Source organism: Galeopterus variegatus, unplaced genomic scaffold (genome assembly GCF_000696425.1).
Source record: "Galeopterus variegatus unplaced genomic scaffold, G_variegatus-3.0.2 Scaffold258, whole genome shotgun sequence".
NCBI classification, from domain to species: domain Eukaryota; kingdom Metazoa; phylum Chordata; class Mammalia; order Dermoptera; family Cynocephalidae; genus Galeopterus; species Galeopterus variegatus.
Genome location: NW_007726369.1, coordinates 321333 through 346667, shown reverse-complemented (window position 1 = coordinate 346667; position 25335 = coordinate 321333). Strand labels below are relative to the sequence as shown.

The following is a 25335-nucleotide window of genomic DNA, read 5'->3' as shown; positions in this document are numbered from 1 at the left end:
CGCTAGGCTCAGATGGTCTCGAAGGGTTCCAGGTGCTGAGACAGAAGGCCTGGGGGAGGCAGCCTCCCTGGTGAACAGCCTGACCAGGAGAGGCCTGCCCCAGCCGCGGGGCACTGATGCCCTTGCGCTCACTGTGGGCTCGTGTGGTTATTAAACCCGTGTTTCGCTAATGGTAGTCTTGAGGAAGGGTGCTTCATTGTAAACACTGGAAGTGGCTGTGACAGCTGGGGCCTGCACGGATGCTTGCAGATCCCTCTGGCCTGAGGGTACATCCTGGGTCCACCCCTGATCTCACCCTCCAGCACTGACCCTGCAGCAGAGCCCAGCCCGCCTGTGAGGAAAGCATGGTCCAGGAGGCATGGGCAGCCCGTAGGAGCCCTGGCATAACCCCTCCTGTCAGCCTGGCCTTCAAGACCAGGCAAGTTGGCCCGGCTACTCTCTGACCTCAACTCCCCAAGCTCCCTCTACCCAATTACGCTCTTTATCTGCCAGAAGGGAGACTCTCTCCTCCCCAGGTAAGCCCTCCCTGCTGTGCCGGGTCTGTGCTCCCACAGTTCATCTGTTCAGAGGCCCCTTCCCAGGACATTCTGCCTTGTCAGCTCTCTCATCACATGCCATGCTCTGCTAGTGCCCTGCACACCTGTGGCTGCTAACTTCCAGAGCGGGGAGACCTGGCATCTTTAACCTTGTATCCTCCACAGTGTCTACCCCTACCCCTGCAACTGCCCCAGTGAGGCCACTGTGCCCTAAATTGCAAATTTCAGGTGCATGTTAGTCCAATTCTATAAACCTCAGTTGAGGGAGCCTGGCCCCCCAGAGGACCCTGCCCACTTCAGCCACTGTGTCAGCCACCCCCAGCTTCCTCTTCAGACCATTGTGGGGAGTGTCCTTCTGCTCTCTTCCACTCACCTTTCCCTTTCTTTGCAGAAAACCCCTTTGAGAAGGAGTTGCCAGCTGCCGTGTGCTTTCTGCTGCCACCGAGAGCGTGGATCCAGAGCTGAGCTGCAGGCCCTCCTGACGGTCCTGGGGCGCTGCAGCTGGCAGAGCGCTGGCCAAGGAAGAGAAGCGGTGAGGAACCTAACAGTGGGAACAGCTCCCACCCAGTGAAAAGCCACCCACCACATGCGGCGCTCAGCTGGGCAGGGTGCCCTGTGGTGTCATGTCATCTTCACCCTGTGCCTGGGGGCTCATTGCATCCACTTTTCAGATGGGGAAGCTGAGGCCCAGAGAAGCCAAGGCTGCACAGCCACAGGGGTGAGGCAGGGTTTGAGGGCACAGTCTGCCTCTTCCCCACCCCACCCCTCTGCCTCTCTGCTCATGGTGTGTGACCCCAAGTCCCAGGCAGCCCATGGGCAGGTCATGGAATCGCAGGGGTTTCTGACTTTCTGCCTTAGAATTTTACACATTGCTCAAAATGTTTTGACAATAAATATATATTTTCATGGAACAGTGGTTGGCGGGGGGGAGCTATTTTCCTTTGGAAAATGGAGTTTGAAATGGCAGGAAAAATCATTTCAAGGGGAACTCTGCAACATCTAGTCAAAGCTCCAGCTGTGGATCTCACATCAAGTGTGGCCAAAGCCCTTGGCTGAACCACAGAGAGACGAGACATTGTTACATTCTTTTTCTCACTTATTTGTGGGAGCTAAAAATAAATAAATAAATAAATACACAAACAACGGGGCGGGGGAGGGAAGAAGACACAACCATTATTTGGAACCAGCCCAAATGTCCATCATCAGATGAGTGGATATGGAAACTGTGTTATATCTACGCAATTGCATGCTATTCTGCTACAAAAAAGAATGAAATACTGCCATTTGCAACAACATAGATGGACCTAGAGAGAATTATATCAAGTGAAACAAGTCAGGCACAGAAAGAGAAATATCATGTTCTCTCTTATTTGTGGGAGCTAAAAATAAGTAAATAAATGCACAAATAACCTGGGGGTGGGGAGGGAAGAAGACACAATTACAATCTGTTGAAGTTGATACAACAAGCGAACAGATATGAGATTATTGGGAAGAAGGGGGGAGAAGGAGGGGGGAGGGAGGTTTCTGTAATGGGCCACAATAATCAACCACACTGTATACTGACACAATAAAATAAAATTAAAAAAAAAAAAGACATTGTTACAGTCATCAACAAATCAATATGTGAATAAATAAATCCCTCAAACTTCAAAATGCCAAGGTTTCCAGGTTCTGGAAGAGATGAGCCCATGTAGGTTTTGATCTGATTTAAACATCACAGGTTAGACAATGGCAAACCAGCCACATTCTTCCTCCCGATCCGTGTCCCTTGCAACACAACTTTGCGTCCTTCTCCCATTGAGAGGTAGAGTCCATTTCCATGCCCCTTGAATCTGGGCTGGCCTTGAGGCTTGGTTTGGCCAATAGAACAAGGTGGAAGTGGTGGGGAGCCAGTTCTGGAGGGTCTATGTACACACCTCTCTCTCTCTCTCTCTTTCTCTCTCTCTCTCTCTTTCTCTCTCTCTCTCTCTCTCTCTCTCTCTCAGCTCTGCCCCATCAATGCCAGGCTGGCCTGCTGCTGGGGGAGCACCCGTACTCCCCAGACAACAGCCAGCCACCCCACAGAAGCAAAGTGGCCTAGCCCAGCTGCAGCCGATCACAGATGGGTGAAGGCAGCCAGCGGGGAAGCCATTTCAGCTGAGCACAGAATCACCAGCTGAACAAATCATTGTTGCTTTTAGCCACTGTGCTTTGTGGTTGCTTGTTATGCATGGTGTGGCAGGGGCTAATTGCAACAACCCCAAGGCATGTTGCTGTCCCGTCACTGAGCCCAAACATGGTTCCCAGAGGAGACAGGATGCCTTGACAGCACAGTTTCCACCAGGCCCCTCATTACCTTGGCTTTGTATCTGCTTAAATGTGGTTTCCTCATTAGCTAATGAAATAGGGCTGGCATTTTCTGGCAAAGCAACAGGCTTCTCACCAGTCACCAGTAAAGAAGCAAGATATGAGCAGCTCCCACACACACAATGTCCCGCACCAAGTTCACAGCACCCTGTACACCTTGCTGCTTACCTGTCAGCTAAGAGGCTGCAGTGACTGTGTGCCGAGGTACTCGAATGGGGCCCCAGGGAGCTCTGGGTCTCTGTGCTTCTCTCTGAAACTAACCAGACAGCATGGTGGAGGGCATGGGTGAAGGCCAAGAGCACTGCTTTTTTGGATCAGGCAGCATGGAGTGTGGACAGCATCGTGACCTTGGTGAAATTGCTTAACCTCTCTGAGTCTGTTTCCTCATGTAGAAAGTGGAAATGGCTGTTCTGGGGGACCACGGGTGGGGGCTTACAGGAGAAGATAAGGCCTAATGGCAAGGAGCGCCTTGTTTAAGGGGCAACAAACAATAACACTAATTAAAAATTAATAAAGCTCAGATTCAGTTGAAAAGTAGAGGGCACTAGAAGATTTGAAGGTTATTTTAAAGACCACTCTGAACATACTTAGGATAACAAAAAATAACTTTTTACAAATTACTTTACCCTTCACTCCACCTAGAAAGTAATTTCTTTTTTGTTGCTTGTTTTAATTTGTTCTTATCAGCTTGGACAGTTAGAACTCAGTAAAAAGTTTACATCTAATATAATGACTCCGTTAAATTTTTAAAGCTTTCCTGGGTACACGCAGGGGTCCTAAGGCCAGCCCTTTCTCTCAGGGGCTCCCAGGAGGAGTGGCGCTCATGCTGGCTTTCTCTGCTATCACATGTCTGGCCCACTCAGTGCAGGAAACAATCAAATGGGTGCCATCGGCCCATGCAGGGAATGCTCAGGGTGCCGCACCCACCTCTGCAGGGATGCAGACACTCCAGGGACTGCGCCACTGGGCTCTCGCTGCTTGCCTGATGCAGCCTCTTCCTGAGCAGGTAGCTTCTGTTCTGCAGCACAGAGGAGCTTTCTTCCACAACTCTTCTCTCCACCTGAGGGTCAAGTGCATCACACATCCGCATCCCAAGGTCGGGAGGGAGGATTTATACAGTTTCCAAACTGGCTGTCACATTAAGAGTGGAATTGTGTGTCCTGCACAGGGAGAGTCTAATGATGTATTCTCTAGCACCAGAACAGGCTCTGTACCCACCGCCCACATGCACCTGAGAGGCAGCTCACCCCCTCCCACACCTGCATCCTCATGCACAGCTGAGCCTTTGCTCACGTGTTCACCGCACTGGCGAGGGTCTCCCTGGCAGCTCCTCTGTGCCTACGAGGCACACAGCTCTGTCCTCTCTACATCTAGCCTCCACCTCTGCCCTCTGATCGCCTTCCCTTGTTGCTTTACTCACATCTCGTTCCATTACACCATGTCACACTAAGTTTGCTTGCTTGTCTGTCTCCCCAGCATCACCGTGAGCTTTACGCACCCTTGTACCTCACCCCGCGAGTGACCAGCGAATGTCGAATAAGTGATGGAAGCCTACTTGTGAGCTCCCGATGGAAACGCTGCAGGTCAACACAGTGTCTGTCCAAGGACAACGACACACCAATGGGCAGCAGACTCTGATACCTTTCAAATAAATATACGCCTCTCCCCAACTGAAGCTCTAGCTCAGTTAATAGGAGCCACACGTTCACACACCAAGAGAGAAGGGGTCCAAGAAGGAGGCCAGGATGCGAAAGGCATTTTATGATTGACTGTTGCCAGCATGCCACCTGCTCTCCCCTCATCTCCATTCACAGGGCCCCTGCATTAATCTTGGTCTCAGTTCTCCAACATGTCCCCAGACAAGTGCGGCCACCCAGCTGGTCTCTAGCCTCACCTCCCTCCAGTTCTTCTCAGACCCAAACCTCCTCACTGTTCACACACCAAGAGAGAAGGGGTCCAAGAAGGAGGCCAGGATGCGAAAGGCATTTTATGATTTACTGTTGCCAGCATGCCACCTGCTCTCCCCTCATCTCCATTCACAGGGCCCCTGCATTAATCTTGGTCTCAGTTCTCCAACATGTCCCCAAACAAGTGCAGCCACCCAGCTGGTCTCTAGCCTCACCTCCCTCCAGTTCTTCTCAGACCCAAACCTCCTCACATTTTGTACCATGGGCACCTCGTGTCCCAGCCCTGCCCTGGCCTCATGGGGCACCAGCTGCCTGGTGCCATTCCTGCTCATGAGTTCCCTGTGGGGTCAGGCTGAGGCTGTCTCCAGTTAAGACTACCTCCATGCTCGGCTTGTCCCCCTTTCCTCCCTCCTTCCATCACTCCCCTCTCCCGGGAGCACTTTCCCAGTGAATGACTTGCACAAGAATCTCTGTCTCTGGGTTAGCATAGAGGGAACCCAGCCTAAGCCAAATGCCTGCCATGTGCCAGGCCCCTTGCCGGGCAATGGGGAGTGCACAGGGCAGCAAGCAGCCCGGTGTGACAAGCATAGCCAGGGACCCTCTGTAGGCACAAGATGGAGAGGGGAGCAATGGCCAGGCACTGTGTGAGCCAGGTGAGGGAAGGCTTCTTGTGCAAGGCATAGGGTTGAATTTTGATAACAAAACTGAGCCATGAGTTATAAACATGATTGTTCCACATAAAGAGGCACTTGCAGAGATCACGAGGGTCTCAGCCATGTTAGGAATCAGGACTTGCCCAAAGGTCTTCACCAGCACTGCCCAACAATAGAACTGCAATGATGAGAAAATTCTAGATCTGCCCTGTCAATAGGGTAGTCACTTGGTGACTGAGCACTTGAAATGTGGCAGGTGTGACTGAGGAGCTGAAGCTTTTATTTTATTTCATTTAATTATAATTAGTTAAAATGAATTAAAATATTATAATTATAATTTAGCTCATTTAAATTTCAGTGACTACGGGGTTGAAAAGCGCAGTTCTATACTGACCTCAGAGATGGTGCCCAGAACCAAGCCAGCCAGCCGTCTGACGTGGAGACTGGCGGGGGCTGGGAACACAGCCACTTCTTTCTGATGAGCCCGACAAGCTTCCAGAACCGACGGCAAGGTCCGCCGCCTGCAAGGCTGGTCTTCACACATGGCCAGCAGAAGGGAATGCAGGGGCTCACTGAGCTGCAGAGGCTGAAGAGCAGACAGGGCAGGTGAGACCAGGTGCCTCAGAGCTGCTGCTGGGGGCGACACCTCAGTGGGTGTGCCACCATGGACACTAACAGAAATGGATGTTCTGGTCACCACTAAGCACATGCCTGCTCCTTCTGGAGAGTTTAGGATGGACACAAGATTCATCACTGAGGCCACAAAAGGCAGGGCGATTACCTCTGCATCAGCTGTGCATAGTCTGTTGCTTTCTAATCCAGAACTGCCGTCAGACCATGTATGCGTGGGGTGCTATGCAAGAGGGTGCACGCCAAGGCGGATTTCCACCTGTGCCAAGCACCCACTCAAACCATGACCAGCCTCTCACTTGCATTCATCCAGCAGCTGCCATCTGCAGCTACCTAGGTGGGTCCCACTGGGCCTCTGCCCTGGAATGTGAGCTCCAGGAACATTCCGGCTGTGGACTTTCCACTTCGGAATCTATAGGAGTCAGCACAAATGCTGTCATTGCAGGTTAAACTTTATGTCACACGCACACATCAAGCAAAAGGAAAAATAGGTATTTTATCAAGCACTTCCCCCATGCATTTAAAATGACCACTATTTATAGGGGGAAGGCCTTAGACTCAGACTCACAATCAGAATTTTTCTCATGGTCAACCCGTACTGAAAGTCATTTTCCAGATAGAGGCTGCACCACCGTGTCTGCCAGGAAGCGTCAGTCGTGAATGCCTATCTTTGTGTGCAGCCAGCTATAGTCCTGCCCTCGCACAGCAAAGCCTCTAGTAAGTCTGGTACTGCACAGTTACAAGAGATACAGTGCCTGCCCTCAAGAAGATCACAGTCTGATGAGAAAGACTATCACTCAAAGAGACAAAGACAGTGCAGGATGATGGGGGCTGTAACCTCGGGGAGCGCAGGACACGGCACAGAGGAAGGGGCCTAACCAAGACTGACTTCAAAGAGCACGCTGGAGTTACCCAAGAGGAAAGCGGGGTGAGCTGCAGATGGACAGAGTGGTGCATGCAAAGGCACAGAGGTGCAAATGACCTGGCCCATGTCTGAAAGGACGGGGGCTATGGGCAGGAGACCAGGCCCGGGCAAAATGACAATGCAGGGCCCCTTGATCAAAATGATTAAGAATTTCAAGGCAGTGATAGCAGAGCATTAAGCCAAGCATGGGACCCTGTGCTATTACATAGGCCACGCACCAATGAAGCTGGTTCTGGTCATGGCAGAGGACTAGAGAGGAACCAGGCAGCTGTAGGAACCCAATTCCAGGCTCCAGGTGTGCCCTGCTGAGAAGCCAGATTGTAACCTGTGGGTAGTGGGGAGCTACAAACGATTTCACACGAGGAGGTTATGAGCAGGTCTCTTTTAAAAAGAGTACCCAGGAAGGCCTGGGATGTTGGACTGGTGAGGGGCAAGTGAATCAGAAGGAGGGAAGGAAGGGAAGGGGAGGCGAGGGGAGCAGGGTGGCGGGGAGAGATGAGGTTGTGAAGCCTGGGCAAGGCTCTCCAGCATGTGCTCTCGTAGCACTTGTTTCTAAGGAATTCTTACAGTGTCAGAAGAAAATCTACGCAAACACACACACATATTGTGTAGTCAGAAATTTTGTAAGATGCTATGATAAAGTTTAAAAGTTACTATGCCGTAAACCTTCTCATAGACTTTAATAAACTCTGAAAATCATCAAGAGGCAAATATTGTAGGGAGCATTTCCCCATATTTGCTGAGCACAGAACCCTTTTTCAGAGAAGCATCTCACTCCAGGATGGGCTGCTTTAAAGCCTTTTTTAGTACATATAAATCTATATCTTCAGTGTCTATAAGATACTCTAGATTGCTACTTCCTCTGAGCAGAGATGGCAAATAAATCTTATCTTGCTTGCCAGTCCCAAATTGTTGCTGCCTAGACTGCCATGGTGAGGTTGTTTCTGGACCCACCAGGAAGGAGTTGTGTAATCGGTTGGCGATGCCTGCCTAGGACCTAGGAGGAGAGAGTGGAGGTCTTCTGTAGATGTGGTCCCTGCCCAGGAGAAAACCACTAAATAAGTCCAGAGACACGGCCTGGCAAGATTTAGAGTATCTTGATTACAGACCTGGTTTGGTGGAACATGAAACTCTGCTGACCAGTAGAGGGTCATTCCTAAAGAATAGACGTGCATCTGCCCGAGAGAAAAGCACATGATTAGATTTCAGTCATCTGTGCTATTGCATGGTCCTGTAAGCAAAATCCAATCTGACTCCCACATGCACATACATTGTTGTCTGGCTAGCCCAACATCATCTGTAACTTCCCTGACCTTTGCTGCCTCCTACTCTACAGGCTAGAAAGCCAGAAATTTGCCTTCTAGCAGTAACCATGACACCCAATTTTGGCAAAAGAAGTAAGGGAAGTCTGTTAGTGGCTTCTGAGAAAGCTTCTGCTTTACTGGCAAAAAGAACACATGTGACTGGTCCCACCTTTTCCCCTTTGTTCCTGCCTTGAATGCTGATGTGATGCCTGGAGTCATAGCAGCCATTCTGTGACCATGAGGCAACAAGTATAAAGACAGAAAGCCAGCAGCTAACGAGGGTAGAATAAAAATACACACCCTGGATCCTTGATGACATTACTGAGCTGCTGACCCACCCCTAGACTTCTTGTTAAGTAACTAACAACTCTATCTGTGGCTCTGGCCACTGTGTTTTAGGCTTTCTGTTTCTTCTAACCAAAGCCATCTGTACATGACATATTAGGGTCAGCCTGATTAAAAAGCATCATGTTTTGTGAAAATGCAACATAGTGTGGTAGGAAGAGCATTGTCTGACTTCTCAGAGCCTCAGTTTCCTCATCTTTAAAGTGAGTATTCTGTCTGAGTACTCATAGAATCAAGTAAAAAGTACCTGGATAGGGTAATAATAATAATTATTGATATTGTTATTAGTGGACATAAAGCACCTACAATATATCAAGCCTTGTTCTAAGTCTTTTACTTATTTAAACTTTTTTCGTCCTCACAGCTGTCCTGTGAAACAGGTATTTTAATTGTCCCCATTTTACAGAGGGGGAGGCTAAAGTAAGGACAAACTAGGGAACTTAGCAACACAAGACCCAAGGCCTGGGCTTGAACCAGGCACCAGAGCCCCTTCCCTGAGCCTCTGGCTATGTGGGCAAGTCCTTGTGAGGATATATTTATATAATTGATATATATCATTGATCATACTATATATATCTCGTTGATCATATTAGTCCTGAATAAATCTCAGTTTATTTTTATTCTGGAGCTTCTAGTATAACTGGCAAAGCACATTCCCCTTAAGATCTCTCTTCTCAGGAAAAGATTTTGGGAACTTTGGAAGGGAGACACTGAAGTCACGTAACATGGCACACAAAGATGCATGGTTCCTTGAGCAGCCCACTGGGTTTAATACAAGTGCTTTTGGTTTTTCACATTATGAGGTCAAGACACGTGTTCAGTGTCACCTGTGCCAATTAGCTGTTTGTCTGAAATTGTACCCCTATACCAGCCCCGCCCCTCACGTGTATGTGATTAGACACCATGCAAGAAGATTCACAAGCTGTAGCCCTATTTCCAGAAAAACGTTCCTGAGAGCAGATGCCAGAGCAGCATCCTGAGCATGGCCAGAGGCACCTCCACACCCAAAAACTTGCCTGGATTCAAGGGCTCTGTCTAAAAGTGTCCTAGGGCAAGGCCTGGGCCACAGTGACCACAGGCTTCTTTACAAATCTTAAATCCAGCCTATTGGTAGACCCTCCCTGCAGACAGATGGCGAAAGGACTTTGAAGACAACTTCTAGCTCAGTGGGAAAGAACACCATGACCTATCGGTGGTGCCTGCCGTGAGCATGGAATGGGGACATGACAGCACAGGTGACATGTAGGTAGAGACCTGCCTGCCCCAATGGTGAAAGGACTTTGAAGGCAACTTCTAGCTCAGTGGGAAAGAACACCATGACCTATCGGTGGTGCCTGACGTGAGCATGGAATGGGGACATGACAGCACAGGTGACATGTAGGTAGAGACCTGCCTGCCCCATCCACCTGACCTGCACCAGGGACCAGGACTCCAGGCAATGGGGTGAATATCTCAGTATACTGGTTAGAGCAGAATGTTGGGCTGAGGAGAGGGCTCAGAGTACACCCTCCTGACCTCAGAACAGGACCAGAGCTGGGGGACGATTCTGAGCTCAGCAAGTCCTAGGACCACTCTCCTGATTGTCCCACCACCCCCCGCAGACCCATGTGCAGTGAGACGAGAGACGAGCCTGCGATGGATGGAAGAGAACAGCGATTAACAGACTGTGTGCTAGGGAAGCTGTAAGAGATTAAATGACCAGGTAACCCCGCCTCCTGGCCTAGTTTCTGGGCTTGGGGCTGGTGGCTTCTGGAACATTTCACGTCATGCTTCAGAAGCACAGAGAGTTAAGCCACAATTCAGAATTCAGTCCTTCCCCACACTGGCCCTGTCCCAGCTCAAACTCACCCTTACCTTCCTGGCTCACACTCTCAGCATCACACCTACCCAGTTCTCCTCCTCTAGCCCCTGCCTGTAGCCTTGGAACTCTTGGAGCCCTCAGATGGAGGAACACCTTTTCCTCTAGCTCAAGCATGCTCTGAGCAAAGGAGTGACTCCGTGAAGGTCAACCTGCAGCCAGGAGGTGATGTCTGCACTCAAGATCTGTCTTAACTCAGTTCCCTTAGAAAGCAGAGCATGAAGCAAGAATTAAGTGCCCACCCCTCATTCGGGAGCTGTAGACCCAGGGCAATGAGAGTGGGGAGAAAGGGGAGAGGGGGGCAGATGTGATGTGCAGGGTCACTAGGCTGGCCACCTGCTCGCAACATGCCACAGGACACAGCAGGAAGTGCAGCAGACGTACCTCCTAGAACTCAGGACTTCTCTGGAAGGCTTGCACATCGTGAAGCCATCCACAAGGGGAGAGCGGAAAGAGAATTTACCTTCTCAGTTGCCTCCTACTTATTTACCATGGGCTAAGGTTCACCCTGTAAGTAACTAGGTCCCCTGCATTTTCAGGTTGCATAGCATACCCCTTTAGTGGTTCCTCAGAAAGCCAGATCCCAGGGCTCTACATGTGGCATCTTAGCTGAGCCCAAAGCATAGGAGGCCACTTGGTAAAGGTGGAGCACCAGTGAAGAGGCCCTGACAGAGGAAATATGACAGGCACCCAAGTCCAGCCTAGGAGTCCCCTGACCCGCCCCTGACATTCTGGCAGTGTAGGAGAGGGTGTGCGGGCTTGGAGTACCAGGGTGACTGTGGTGACTATAGGGGGAGAGAGGGTGACGGAGCCGGCCAGGGCCACTGTGACTAGGACTCTCATGCTTTTGCTGTTGTGATTTGACTTGGAGACATGTGGACTAAGATGAACCAAACCTAGAAGCCACCGAGACCCCATTTTCTGCTTCTCAGAGCCCAAAGGAAAAGCGGTCCCAGTTCCAGGACGCCTCCTGAGAGGAGCAGCATTTCCAGACCTGCACTGTTTCCATGGAAGGACACAGAGGAAGGAACAGAGTTCTGATTAAACACACACCATGCCCCGCCCGGTGCTGTGCGCCTGCCTTACATCCTTCCTGAATCCGCATTTCTTCTTTTTAAAATTGAAAATATTGTTTACTGGAACCTTTTGCTCTTCATAAACAAAACATATCCATTGTAGGAAAACCCAAAATCTCCACTGATGTTGCCATCCAGAAATAACCACTGTAGATGCCCACACCACATTGTGCGTGCATGTATTGAATTTATTTTCAAATCATTACGTAAGTTTCTACAGCTTATGGGGAAGGTATACGTAGATGTCCCGACCCTTGCTCCTAGATAAGCATCTTATCAGTGTAACTTACAAGGTGAATAAACATTGGATGGTTTGAATTTATAGTGCTGATGGTAGATACCATTTTTATGTGTACCTTAAAACTTGAAATACTCAGGAACTGAGTGAATATGTTTCTTGCTACTCACAATCCCGACCTGTTAGTCCCAGTAGTTTTGTTTTAACATGGTTCTTTTCAACTTTGTTTCCTGTTTAACTACAGATGACTTCTGTTATAGATTCGTAAGTTTAACTGTTGTATTATAACAGTATTACATGTCACCAGGGTGGTTATGACCTTTATTTATATGAAAACCAAATATTTAGTCAATTTACCTTGTCTTAATGAAATCTTTGTACACCTTCCATTCTTAAGTGCTTAACTGAGTACTAGATTGCAATAAGAATGTACAGATGTAATTAACCAGCCATTAAAATTCTACTTCTACAGATAATTTTTAAAAATTATTTTTTAATGCTGTCTTGTCTTGTGTCCACTCTCACTGATCATTTAGCTTGTTTCCAGTTGATTGCTAATGTCAACAATACGACAGGGCATTGCTGAAGCTAAACCCATCTTTACTTGTGCCTTAGGATAAAGTCCTAGTTGAGGACTTGTTGGGTTATTTTGGGGGGGTTGGTTTGCTACGTGCTATCAATAGGACCAAGGTGCCAGAGCATTTAGCCACAGCATTTTCAACACTTCTTTTTGAATATTGGTAATAGCCTGATCAATTAAGTTACATTAACCTCACTTTACAGATGCAGAAATTAGGGCTCAGAGAAGTTGATTTGCTCTTGTCCTAGAACTAGTAAATTGCAGGCAAGAAAGCCTGGGAATAAAAATCTTTAAACCCATTCTGTCTCAGTGCTGAAAACCAGGCTTCTGGGTGCTGAGCGGGAAACTGGTGATGCCACCCCCAGGACAGGCCTTTCCCAGGGGACAGGACACCAGTGCTTCAGGGACCCCGCACACCTTACCTGAGACACATCAGGCTGCTCGTCATCGATCTGTCCCTGTAGCAGTTCAGGGGCCTTGAAAGACGCAGCCTCGATGTGAGAAACATGGCCTTGGAAGGATAGACTCCCAGCCGCAGACAGCAGAGCTGTCCAGGGGCAGACCACATAGTCCGAGGAGTCTGAAACCAAGACAGTGATGGGGGTGAAGAGACAGGGCCGCCCCTGGGACTCACTGTGAACAAGCCCCAGGGGAGACACGGAGCAGAACAGTTCAACCCTGATGCACAGAAGCATGTGTTACGGAAGGTGTTGTAAGAACCTAGTACCTGCACTCAAATTCATCAGTGGTCCAAGAGTCCCAAGGTAAAAGGTAAAGAAAGGGAAGGTCCACCTGGAAATTAACACAAGCCTGAGTTCTCTGGAGCCAGACCAGGACCCCAGGCTGCTGCTGTTGTTGGAGCTCTTCAAGGTAAAAGGTAAAGAAAGGGAAGGTCCACCTGGAAATTAGCACAAGCCTGAGTTCTCTGGAGCCAGACCAGGACCCCAGGCTGCTGCTGTTGTTGGAGCTCTGAAACTGTCCAGCAGAACCTCCAGGATGGGCAAGAGGGAGTGGAGACTCTGGGGGACGACACAGCTGAAGGCACAGGTGCACAAGCCTCCGTTCACTGCCCACGCTGGGACCGCCACCCTGGCAGAGCCTCTGCTGTGTGCCCCCCATGCACGGTGACTTATGAGTTGACGCCTGACTGTGGGCCCTCAGTGTTTGTTCCAGCCACCAATTTAATGTCTAGGAGCTCCACTTTCATCCTTCAGTGCCGGCTCCCTTAAGCACCTCCCCTGCAGAGAGCAACAGTGCACAGCCTCTCAGCAAAGGGTGCCGGGAAGACACCACGGGAGGCAGGGGCTCTCCTGCTGTTTCTGGGAGGTCAGCAGTGTGGGCATGAGACCACCTGGTGGTGGTGCTCTGCCCTGAACACACACCCAGGACTCTAGGTTCCTTGGCCACCTCAAGTCCAGCCTGGCCATGTGATCACCTGCCCAAGCCCACCTGAGCCCACCACACCCAAAGTGTCACATCTGACCCCATTTCCTCTGCACACCCGCCACCTGGTCAACAGTGGTGATAACCTGTGCCCTGCCTTGGCCATGACTACAGAGCCCCTCTGGCTGGGCAAGCCAGCAAACATCACCACCTTGAAGGCCGCACGTGCAGCTCCTCCAAAAGGTCCAAATGCCAACCTGGAAGGAGCATCCCTTCAAGGTTTGTCCCTTACTGGGTATCTGCCCTCAACCCTAGGGGACCGTGAAGAGTTTTCTTATATCTTACAGTTACTCTTCCATCATAATTAAATATTTCTTTATATTCCCCTTCCCTGTTTAGACCACAGTGTGGTGCCTTCTGATGGGCACAGACTGGTGTCATATCTGGCAGACAGAGTGCAGGGGTGTCCTGGGTGCCTGCCCCTACCTCCCACCTCTGGTTATGCCCAGATGTTGGGAGATGCCCACAGCTCTTCATGCCTGGAAGCACTGCAGTACCAGGGCAGAAGGAAGGCCCTTCTTTCAGCTCTGTCGCATGGTCCAAGAGACAGGCCTGCCCTCCCAGTGTGGCCCCACCAGGTAGCATTTGCCTACTGGCTCTAATACCTAGGACTAATCACAGATCAAGAAGCACCAGCCAGAAATGTGCTTGTTTGGGGAGCTTCACATTCAACTCCCCATGACTCGACTGCCCCAAACACACTCTCTTACCATTGCAAAGGTCTTCCAGGAGCTGCTCAGCAGCCAGGGACAAGAGGGACCAGATTTCCTCCTCAGACAAAGCTTCGTCCCTGACCTGCAGGGCACTGGCCAGCGTCACAGAGGCCGGGCTCATGCCTGCAAAGACACGTATGTGGCAGAGTCCCTGCAATGTCCAGGAGCACGTCAGGGCCAGCACTTGCCACTCTGGTCCTGGCATGATCCAGCCACTCCGCAGTGCTCAGGCACCGTGTTTTCATCACCTGTGTCCCAGGGCCAGGCACATGGCGATACACACAGGAGAAGTTAAAGAAATTGGGGGACTGGCCAGACTGGCTGGCTGGTTCTTAGTGAATGAGCAAGTCAATAAATAAGCAATGTCCAAATGAAGGGTCCAGTGAGTGGATAAATGGATAAACAAATGAACCAAGAGACTGGCACCTCCTCTGAGCTGGCACGAGCCCTTGCAGAGAGCTACCTGTGCCCGGGTAGTGCTGCCTGCTCTCCTGCTGTGTCTGCAAAAGTGAGTTAGCCACTTTTGCCTCCACTATAGGAGCCATGTATTTCGTATCTGGCTGTCACACGCAGAGTAGGATTCGGCACCAGCACCAGCCCTTTTTCCAGCACCTGCCTGAAAAGCAAGCAGGGATCACTAAAAGGTGGGATGAGCCCCAAGTTTTGGAAGAGGGCAGACTCCCAGGGAAGCTGGAGGAGGGTGAGAAAGACCAGTCTTCTCTTCCCTCCCTTCTGAGAAGTGCCCCTTTACACTGAGGCTGGCGATTAATGTCTATCTCCCGGGGACAAAGCCGCCACCCACTAATCTCCATAGCCCCAGGTGCTAGGTGGCGGCAGGAGGAGGTCAAGCAAGCTTTTCCTAATCCTTTTACATCACTGATGTTTTTCTACCGCCAGAGCTCACTGAGAGTCAGTGCTGTGCTGGGGGTGGGTGGAGAGCACATTCAGCACCCCAAGCCCTCCATCAGCGTGCTAATCCAAGCTCCACGCTCACCAGCTGCCAGGCTCCCTACAGGCGCCTGCAACACCAGCCTCCTCCAGCCTCAGGAAGAGAGCCAGCTTCCAGGAGAAAGAGCCCTGCTCTTCCCTCTCTGCCTGGGTCTGGCAGGGGGCCGCAGCAGGACCTCCTCGAGAGGTTTGACCTGCAAGCAGTTATTTATGACAGGGAGTCTGTGCAGGAGGGGCTGTTATTTCCATTTACAGGCAGGAAAGCAGTTCAAGGCAACCAGGTAACAAGCCAGGGACTGGGAGCTGAAGACCAGGCCCTCTTGCTTTGCTTTGCTTTTTTTCCTTGTCTCTTTTCACTAGGCATTCCCATTCTGCCACATTTTTCTAACTCTCTGTAACCATAAAGAAAGGCTACTTATTAAGGATAAAAAGGAGGAGGAACAAGATCATAATTTCAGACAAAAGAAAAAAAAAATCTCCGAATTCCAAAATAACATATTGAATGTGTGAGGTTTTTCCTAGCACTTTAAGACTAGGAAAAAAATTCATTAAAAGTCTTCTAGGCTGGCGTGGCTCGTTGAAACTGTCATTTTGATACTGCCCCATTCAATGGGGAAAGGGCAGCCTTTTCAACAAATTGTGCTGGATGCATCATGGAAAAAAAACTGAACATTGACCTAAACCTCACACCTTACACAAAAATTAGTTCAAAATGGATTATAGATTTAACGTACAACATAAAACTATAAACTTTTAGAGGAGAAAATATTCAAGACCTAAGACCAGGCAAAAGGTTTTTAAACTTGACACTAGAAGCACAATCTATGGAAGATATACAACTGATAAGCTAAATGTCATCAAAATTAAGAATTTTTGCTCTAGGAAAGACCTTATTAAGAAGATGAAAAGACAAGCTATAGACTGGGAGAAAATATTTGAAAACCACCTATCTGAAAAAGTATACATATATAGAATTTTTTTTCTGTTTTTTCTTTATTAAATTTATTTATTTATTATTAGCATAACATTCTTACAAATCGTGATATTTCTTTATGCCCTTTACCCGACCTAACACTTTCCAAACCCTTTCCCTCCCTCTACCCATCTCTAGTATCCTTGGCTTTGTTTTTTCCTTCTGAAAATTCAACATATTGTTGTGGTCTTTTCTTTTCTTTCTTTCCTTCATTCCTTCCTTCTTCCCTCTTCTCTCCCTCCCTCCCCCGACAGCCTCCCTTCCTTTCTAGCAACCAGTTATGAGTGAGAATATGTGCTATTTCTGTTTCTTTGTCTGGCTTATTTCACTTAACATAATTTTCTCCAGACTCATCCATGTTGCTGCAAATGGCAGAATTTCATTCTTTTTTATGGCAGAGTAGTATTCCATTGTGTATATGCACCATATTTTCTTTACCTAGTTGTCCAACACTTAGCTTATCACTAGGTGGGACACTTAGGTTGGTTCCATATTTTGACTGTTATAATAGAGTTGCAATGAACATGGTAGTGCAGGTATCCCTTTGACGTGATGAATTCTATTCCTTTGGATATACAGTAGTGGGATTGCTGGATCATATGGTAGTTCTATCTGTCGTTGTTTGAGAAATCTCCATACTGTTTTCCATAAGGGCTGTGCTAATTTACAGTCCCACGAACAGTGTAGAAGAGTGTCCCCTTTCTCCTCATCCTCACCAGCATTTGTTATTCTCAGCCTTTTTAATAATGGTGAGTCTAACTGGGGTGAGATGATATCTCAATGTGGTTTTGATTTGCATTTCTCTGATGACTAGTAAATTACTAAAGGAAAATATAGGGGAAACACTCCAGGTAATAAGACTGGGCAAAGACTAGATGAATAAGACCCCAAAAGCACAAACAACAAAAGAAAAAAATAAATAAATGGGATTATATCAAACTAAAAAGCTTCTGCACAGCAAAGGAAACAGTCAACATAGTGGGAAGACAACCTACAGAGTGGGAGAAAATATTTGCAAACTACACATCTGACAAGGGATTAATATCCAGAATATATAAAGAATTTAAACAACCATACAGTAAAAAAAACAATAATCCAATTAAAAAATGGGCAAAGGAGATGAATAGACATTTTTCAAAAGAAGGCATACAAATGGCCTACACGTATTTTTTTTTAATTCTCAAGACTCATCAATAAGAAAATAAGCAATTCTATTAGAAAATGACATGAACAGACATTTCACCAAAGGCATTATACGGATGACAAACAGCACATGAAAAGATATTCAGCATCACTAGTCATTAGGGAAATGCGAGTCAAAACCACAATGACATAACATTGTACTCCTGTCAGAATTACTAAAATAAAAATACGTGACAAAACCAAATTCTAGTGAGGTTGTGGAGAAACCAGATCTCACACATTGCTGGTGAGAATATGAAATGGTACAACTACCCTAGAAGACAGTTTGGCAGTATCTTACAAAACTAAACATGCAATTACCATCTGACCCAGCAACAGCACTCTTGGGCATTTATCCTAGAGAAATGGAAATTTATGTTCACACAAAAATCTATATGCAAATTTTCATAACAGCTTTATTTGTAATAACCCCAAACTGGAAACAACCTAGATGTCCTTCAACAGGTGGATAATTAAAGCAAACACTGGCCCATGCACACCATGGAACATTACTCAGCATTAAAAAGGAACACATGATTGATACGTGCAACTTGGATGAATCTCCAGAGAATTATGCTAAGTGAAAAAAACTCAATCCCAAGAAGTTACATACTGTGTGACTTCATTTACATAATATTCTTTAAATGAAAAGGTTACAGAAAAGGAGAACAGATTAGTGGTTGCCAGGGGTCCTCGTGGTGGTGGAACTGGGTTGTATGCTCACTGTGGTGGTGGATGCACAAACCCACACGTGTGATGACATTATGTGAAACTAAACACACACACACACACACACACACACACTCTCATGAGTGTACATAATGGGAAATCTCGACCACATCTGCCATTGCATCCATGCCATTTTCCTGGCTGTGATATTGTATTATAGATTTGCAAGATGTTACCGCTGAGGGAAACTAGGTAAAGGATACAAGGGAGCTCTTCTGGGTTTATATCCAAAAGAATTGAAATCGGTATGTCAGAAAGATACCTGCACTCACATGCTTATTTCCAGCATTATTTGCAAGGGTCAAGATATGGAAGCAACCTAAGTGCTCATCAATGGATGAATGGATAAAGAAAACATGGTATGCATATATGTGTATACACACATGTGTGCACACACACACACAATGGAATCTATACAGCCTTTTAAGGAAGGAAATTTTGTCATTTGCCACAGCGTGGATGAAAACTGGAGAACAACAGAACACTAAGTGAAATATGCCAGGCACAGAAAGACAAATGTTGTGTAATCTCACTTGTATGGGGAAGCTAAAACAGTTGATCTCATAGGATCAGAGTAGAAAGGTGGTTACCAGAGGCTGGGGACAAGGCTGCGGGGGTTGTGGGGGGAGGAAGATGTTTATTAAAGGGTACAAAGTTTCAGTTCGGCTGAAGGAGTAAATTTAGTGAGCTGTATTGCTGCACAGCATGGTGAGCACAGCTAATAATAAAGTATTGTATATTTCAAAATTGCTGAAGAATAGATTTTTAACATTCTCACCACAAAAAAATAATAATTTGGTGAGGTGATGGTTATGTGAATTAGCTCAATTGGATCTTTCTACAACGTATACATAGATTGAAACATCAGATTGTACTCTATATACACGATTATAATTTGTCCATTAAAGACAAATTATCTTAAAAAACAATGAGATATAATTTTACATCAACTAAATGAAAAAAAAATAAGAGATCAGATACCACCAGTTGTTGGTGAACATCTGGAGCGAAGGGAAATTCTCACATGGGTTCAATCAGCCACCTTGGAAAACAAATTAGCATTAACCAGTACATTTGAACATTCATGTTAAAACACCCCACAAGTCAGCGCCAGTAAAGATAATTACATAAGTAAATATAAAAGGCGATAAAAACGTATTTCGATTGGAACCCTTTTTCCCTCCTATTTCACTTAAAAGAAAAGGGAGCAACCAACATCTAGAAAACCACATCAGGTTGGCCAATCGAACACCTCTCTTGGCTGTTGGAGCTGAGGCTTACTTGAGCTTGAAGTTGCCGTTCCTGTTAATGAAAGTGTCAGGAACACAGTTTCCACATCCAACACAGCCCTGGCCCAGGAGTCAGTGGCAGCAAACTGCTCACGATCCTTCCCGCTGGGAGCAAAAAGCCCCAGCCACGCTTGCTCCAGTGCGCATGCGCGGCCCTGTGCACAAAGCGGGGTGCGCGTTTATTCCTCTCTCCCGCACAATCTCGCGGTCTGACCGTCCCCAGTGTCGCAGCTGGACGTTGCCCACAGTGGTAGGTTAGCTGGTCCCTGGGGAGAGTGCAGACGCCTGGGAACCATCAGGGTTCTGAATTTCCCTGGCAGGCCTAGCCACGGCCCTCCACACCAGCCGCCGTTTGCAGAGGCCCCAGTGGGCAGTAGCCTCTTTAGGGACGCTCTAGGGACACTCCACTCCAGCACACAAGCCCTTAAGAGGAAGAGCAGGCACACAATCCCAGGGTTTGGCAGGTCCCAAGAAAAGAGAAGCCTGACGTGACAGGGCTCGTGAGGGAGGTGAGAGGGGGTAGAGAGGTGGGAGGTAGAGTCAGAGAGCTGGGCAGGGACTGTCTTCCCTCTGCCGGCCCCTCAGAATGTGGAAAGAAGTTTGCATTTTTGCCTTGGACCAATGGGAAACTCGGCCCACCTGCTGGCCTGCAGAGCAAGTGCAACCTGCACTGTGCCAAGCCTAGGCAAGCCTTTCTGACACAGTCCTGCATCTGAGTTCTGACCAGAGGGAAGCAATCTTACCTCATCTGACACCTCAACAGCCCTGTGAGTGGGGACGGGTTTTGTTTTTGGTTTTTTTTCCGGTGGCTGGCTGGCATGGAGATCTAAACCTGTGACCTTGGAGAGGCTGTGCTCTCACTGACTGAACTAACCGACCAGCCCCCTGAGGATGGTGTTTACCAAGGGCAAGCAAGGCTCACGTCTGCCCCCTGCCCCACACCCAGGAAGAACACAGTGTCCAAGTAGGGTTTGGCAGGTCCCAAGAAAAGAGAAGCCTGATGTGACAGGGCTCGTGAGGGAGGTGAGAGGGGGTAGAGAGGTGGGAGGTAGAGTCAGAGAGCTGGGCAGGGACCGTCTTCCCTCTGCCGGCCCCTCAGACCGTGGAAAGAAGTTTGCATTTTTGCCTTGGACCAATGGGAAACTCGGCCCACCTGCTGGCCTGCAAAGCAAGTGCAACCTGCACTGTGCCAAGCTGAGGCAAGCCTTTCTGACACAGTCCTGCATCTGAGTTCTGACCAGAGGGAAGCAATCTTACCTCATCTGACACCTCAACAGCCCTGTGAGTGGGGACGAGTTTTGTTTTTGGGTTTTTTTCCGGTGGCTGGCTGGCATGGAGATCTAAACCTGTGACCTTGGACAGGCTGTGCTCTCACTGACTGAACTAACCGGCCAGCCCCCTGAGGATGGTGTTTACTAAGGGCAAGCAAGGCTCACGTCTGCCCCCTGCCCCACACCCAGGAAGAACACAGTGTCCAAGTCTCCTGGACAGCTGCTGAGTGACAATCACAGAGTGCCAGGTTGTGGGTCGGGCCACCTACCAAGGGCATGCCATGTGCATGTGTTGCCATGATATTTTGCAGTGTTTGTAGCTGGCTTCTGAAGAAATAAGGATCTCTGTTAATCCTAATCATCCATTGATTGACTATGCAATGGCATTAGAACTGTGAGATTTTAGTCACATTCCAGTCTGGTGCCCTCATTTACCTCCCCCCCCCCCCCCCTCCACCAAGGCACCTGGACGACCTCTGGCCTTCACCTGTGGCCAGTTACCAAGATTTACAAACCACTGGATGCCCTAAGAGACACTGCATTGGAAGAGAACCTGGACCAAAGTCTCAGGGGCCTCTACGGCCTTTCTTATCTCTGGAGTTCTACGTGCCACTGTCCAGGAAGAGAAGGAATACACACAGGACCAAGAAAAGCAGAGGAGAACTGTGCCAAGTGGGGACAAGCACACAACTCCTGGTCTCATGGGGACAGACTACTACTTCCTCCTTGAAACACTCCTTGATACTTCCAACTCCTGGTTCCCCTCAGGAGTTGGAAGAATTCTCTCTAGAATTCTCTCTCCCTCTCATTGTCCCTGATATATTGTCCCTCAGGATTCTATCTCAGACCCTGTATTAGTTTCTTATGGTTGCTGTAAAAAATTACCACAAACGTGTTGGCTTAAAACAACACAAATTTATAATCTCATAGTTCCAGAGACCAGAAATCCAAAATCAGTTTCACTGAGCTGAACTCAGGGTGTCAGCCAGACTTCACCCCCTCCAGAGGCTCCAGGGGAGAATCCATTCCTTGCCTCTTCCAGTTGCTGATGGCTGCCAGCATTCCTTGGCCTGTGGTCACATCCTCCAGTCTCTGTCTCTCTGGTCACATCACCTTCTCCTCTTCTGTCTATTTCAAATCCGCCTCTGCTTTTCTCTCATAAGGTCACCTCTAATTATATTTAAGGCCCACCTAGATAATCCAGGAGAATCTCTCCATCTCAAGATTCTTTAATTTAATTGCTTGTGCAGAGTCTTCTTTGCCGTATAATGTAACATTCAAAAGCTCCACAAATCAGGATGTGGATATCTTGTTTTTTTAGGAGAGGAATTATTTAGCCTAGCACAGGCCCTCTTTCATTTGACACGCTCTGCCTGTTGGTTGAAAAGACATGAGCTTTGGACATTGAATCCCAAGCTTCCTGAGTTCCTGGCTGTGTGACCTTGGGCACAGGGCACATGCTTAACCCTCTGAGGCTCAGTTTTGTCATCTGGGAAATAGGGTTAATAACAGCAGCTACTCAGACAGCTGTCAGGAAGGTCATAGTAAAGTGTCTGGCACGTGAAAGGTGCTGAGTGCTTCTTATTTCCCTTTCCTTTCCATCTCTGCTCCAACCATCCAGAGACAGATTTGTTAATAACAGCAGCTACTCAGACAGCTGTCAGGAAGGTCATAGTAAAGTGTCTGGCACGTGAAAGGAGCTGAGTGCTTCTTATTTCCCTTTCCTTTCCATCTCTGCTCCAACCATCCAGAGACAGATTTTAAGCATCAGGGCTGCTGAGCAGCTTCCAACAATAAAATTTTTAAGCTATGGTGTTAATTGTTTCCATCTGTCTGGCAGGATTGAAGTGCTATACACATCTCATTTCAACCTTAGCAAAATGCCTGACATATCTCAATGTCCCCAAAATAGATATCCTAGGGAGGAACCAGGGGAGGATGAGGGGCTCCCAAAGAATCAAAACTCTCACCGTGATTCTTTTCTACCCCACCCCTTGCTCCTTACGTCTCTCTCCGTGTCTTCTGGTGGACATTCAAAGAATGATCTGCCCACAGTGGGATCAAGAGCTGAGCAAAACCATCCAGAAGGAAAACTGCATCCTTCCCCCAAGAAGGAAAAAACTGTTCTGCCTCATCTGAGCCAGGCTTAAGGAGCTAAAACAATCAGGGTTCTTACCTTCCAGAACTTTCCCACAGTGAGCCCTCAGAACCTGATCTCCAGTGAGTAGTGCATGAGATTGCATCACTACTGCCTTCTCACACAGACCCTTCCCTGCTTGTTCCCCACCCCTCCAACCACAGATTTAAATAGTGCCTGCAGCACTGACACATATGACCTTGAGCAAGGACACTCTCAAAATCTCATTTCCTCCATCTATAAAGTGGAGATGATAATTGCCACCTTACAAGATGGGTGTGAGAAACAGAACAAGCTAGTGTAAGAAAGGAACTAGCCGATATCCCCCCTCTCTGCAATACTCCACGATGGAATCTTGCATTGGCAGATGGGAGAATGGACACTAGTGCAGAGAAATATTTTAGATCATTTAGAGCACTTAAGAGTAGTGTTTTCCCCATCTTCAATCTTTTACTTACCATCTTCCCAATATTTGTCACATTCCCATCATACTTACACGATTAAGACAAGTTTTTTATTTAAATGCATGTATTTTTAAAGGAAACTGTATCATTACAATACATGGAAAATTAGTACCATCAGATGTAAGTAGAAGGTAATTATAACCTTTTTTTAGGAAATTATTGAATTCTTGCCTTCCAAAGGCCCTGAGCCTGGGGCCTGATCTTTCATTACAAAAGGAGCAATTAATTTAAGAAATGCAAAGTCTATGGTTTTGAACAGACTCTCTTCTTGACATTATCTGAAAAATTGACATAAAATGTCAAAAATATAATTCAATGTTATTAATGCAGTTTGTGTTCCTCCTATTTTCCATGGTCCTGCCTGTCCTTTGGGAAGCACCATTTCATCCTTTTTTAAGGCTTCAGGGCTAGGCATAATATAATCCATCCTCAGAGTGGATTAGTTGAACCTTCACCAATTACAGTTTATGGTAATGACTTCTAAGGAGAGTAACCCTTTACAGGTTACAGAGTTTTCATAGACTTTTGTGATTCCTACCAAAAAAAAAAAAAAAACCTTCAAAACAGGCAAGGCAAAAATGGTCCCCACTTCCAGATGAGGAAATAAAATTTAACTGATTTAAGGTCACAAAAGTCACATGGCTAGTAAATGTCATTTAAGTTTCTAAAAGAGGAGAGGGATGGGGTCATGAACTAACAAGATTAAATAAAGCCGCATGTGTTTAAATTAGTATTCAGTTTATTAAAGTTGTAATTTTAAAAAGCAACATTGTCTTGGGACTTTAAATTCAATTTTAAAGTATTATGCTACACTAGTCCAGTGGTCTAGAGATTTATGTATAGAAAGAACCATTTCACATGATATTTAATTAATGTTCCACTTACTCATAATATATCCGTCAGGAGGTTCTCCAGAGAAACAGAACCAGTAGTATGTGAGTGTGTGTATGTGTGTGTGTGTGTATAGGTGTGTGTGTGTGTGTGTGTGTGTGTGTGTGTCTGTCTGTCTGTCTGTATTCCTACCTTAGGAAGAAGAAAGGTAAGAAGATCACATCTCAGGGGAAGAGACTCACTGAAAGACTGAGACCTAGCAATGGGAGAATAGAACACATCTCCTCCCCCCACACGTTACCACCACATGAACAAGACTCCTGTAGAATAGAGGATCACAGCTGAAAGAACAGCAAGGCTCAGGTTCTATTTAAGAAGGAGTTTCTAGGGAAACTTAAAGACAGTAAGAGAGAGAAAAACAAAAACAATAGAAGAAATTGAAGCCTCAGAGACTTACTGTATTAGTCAGAGTTCTCCAGACAAACAGGATGAATAGGAGAGAGAGACTGATTTATTACGAGGAATTGGTTATGAAGAATTATGAGGATTATGGAGGCTAAGTTTCATGATTTGCTTTCTACAAGCTGGAGACGAGGAAATTCAGTGATGTAATTCACTCTAAGTCTGAAGGCCTGAGAACCAGGACAGCCAATGATGTAAATTCTAGTCCAAGGGCAGAAGATAATCTGAGATGTCCCAGCTCAGGCAGTGAGGCAGGAAAAATAGAATGAATTTCATTTCTCCTTCCTCTGCCTTTTTTTTAATTCAGGCCCTCAATGGATTGTATGATGTCCACCCACACTGGGGAGGGCAATATACCTTACTGAGTCCACAAATTCAAATGCTAATCTCTTCTGGAAACACCCCAAAATAATGTTTAATCTGGGCACCACATATTCCAGTCAAGTTGACACATAAAATTAACCATCACACTTACGGCTACAGCAAACAGTAAAC

The 25335-nt window shown here is 47.3% G+C and overlaps 1 protein-coding gene across 2 annotated transcripts in view; it reads right to left on the bottom strand.

The window, feature by feature from the left end:
* FRMPD2 (FERM and PDZ domain containing 2) overlaps positions 1-25335 on the bottom strand; it is a 124041-nt gene that overhangs the window by 82666 nt on the left and 16040 nt on the right. Inside the window, exons 2-8 of one of the 2 annotated variants that reach the window (XM_008566636.1) lie at positions 14552-14677; positions 12821-12978; positions 8107-8172; positions 5837-6028; positions 3810-3942; positions 3051-3138; positions 910-1048 (exon numbers count right to left, since the gene is read on the bottom strand). In XM_008566636.1, the coding sequence (XP_008564858.1) occupies positions 910-1048; positions 3051-3138; positions 3810-3942; positions 5837-6028; positions 8107-8172; positions 12821-12978; positions 14552-14677 (902 nt within the window). Of the gene's footprint in view, positions 1-909; positions 1049-3050; positions 3139-3809; positions 3943-5836; positions 6029-8106; positions 8173-12820; positions 12979-14551; positions 14734-25335 lie in introns of those variants that run through there. The other variant, XM_008566637.1, reaches the window with a different exon arrangement.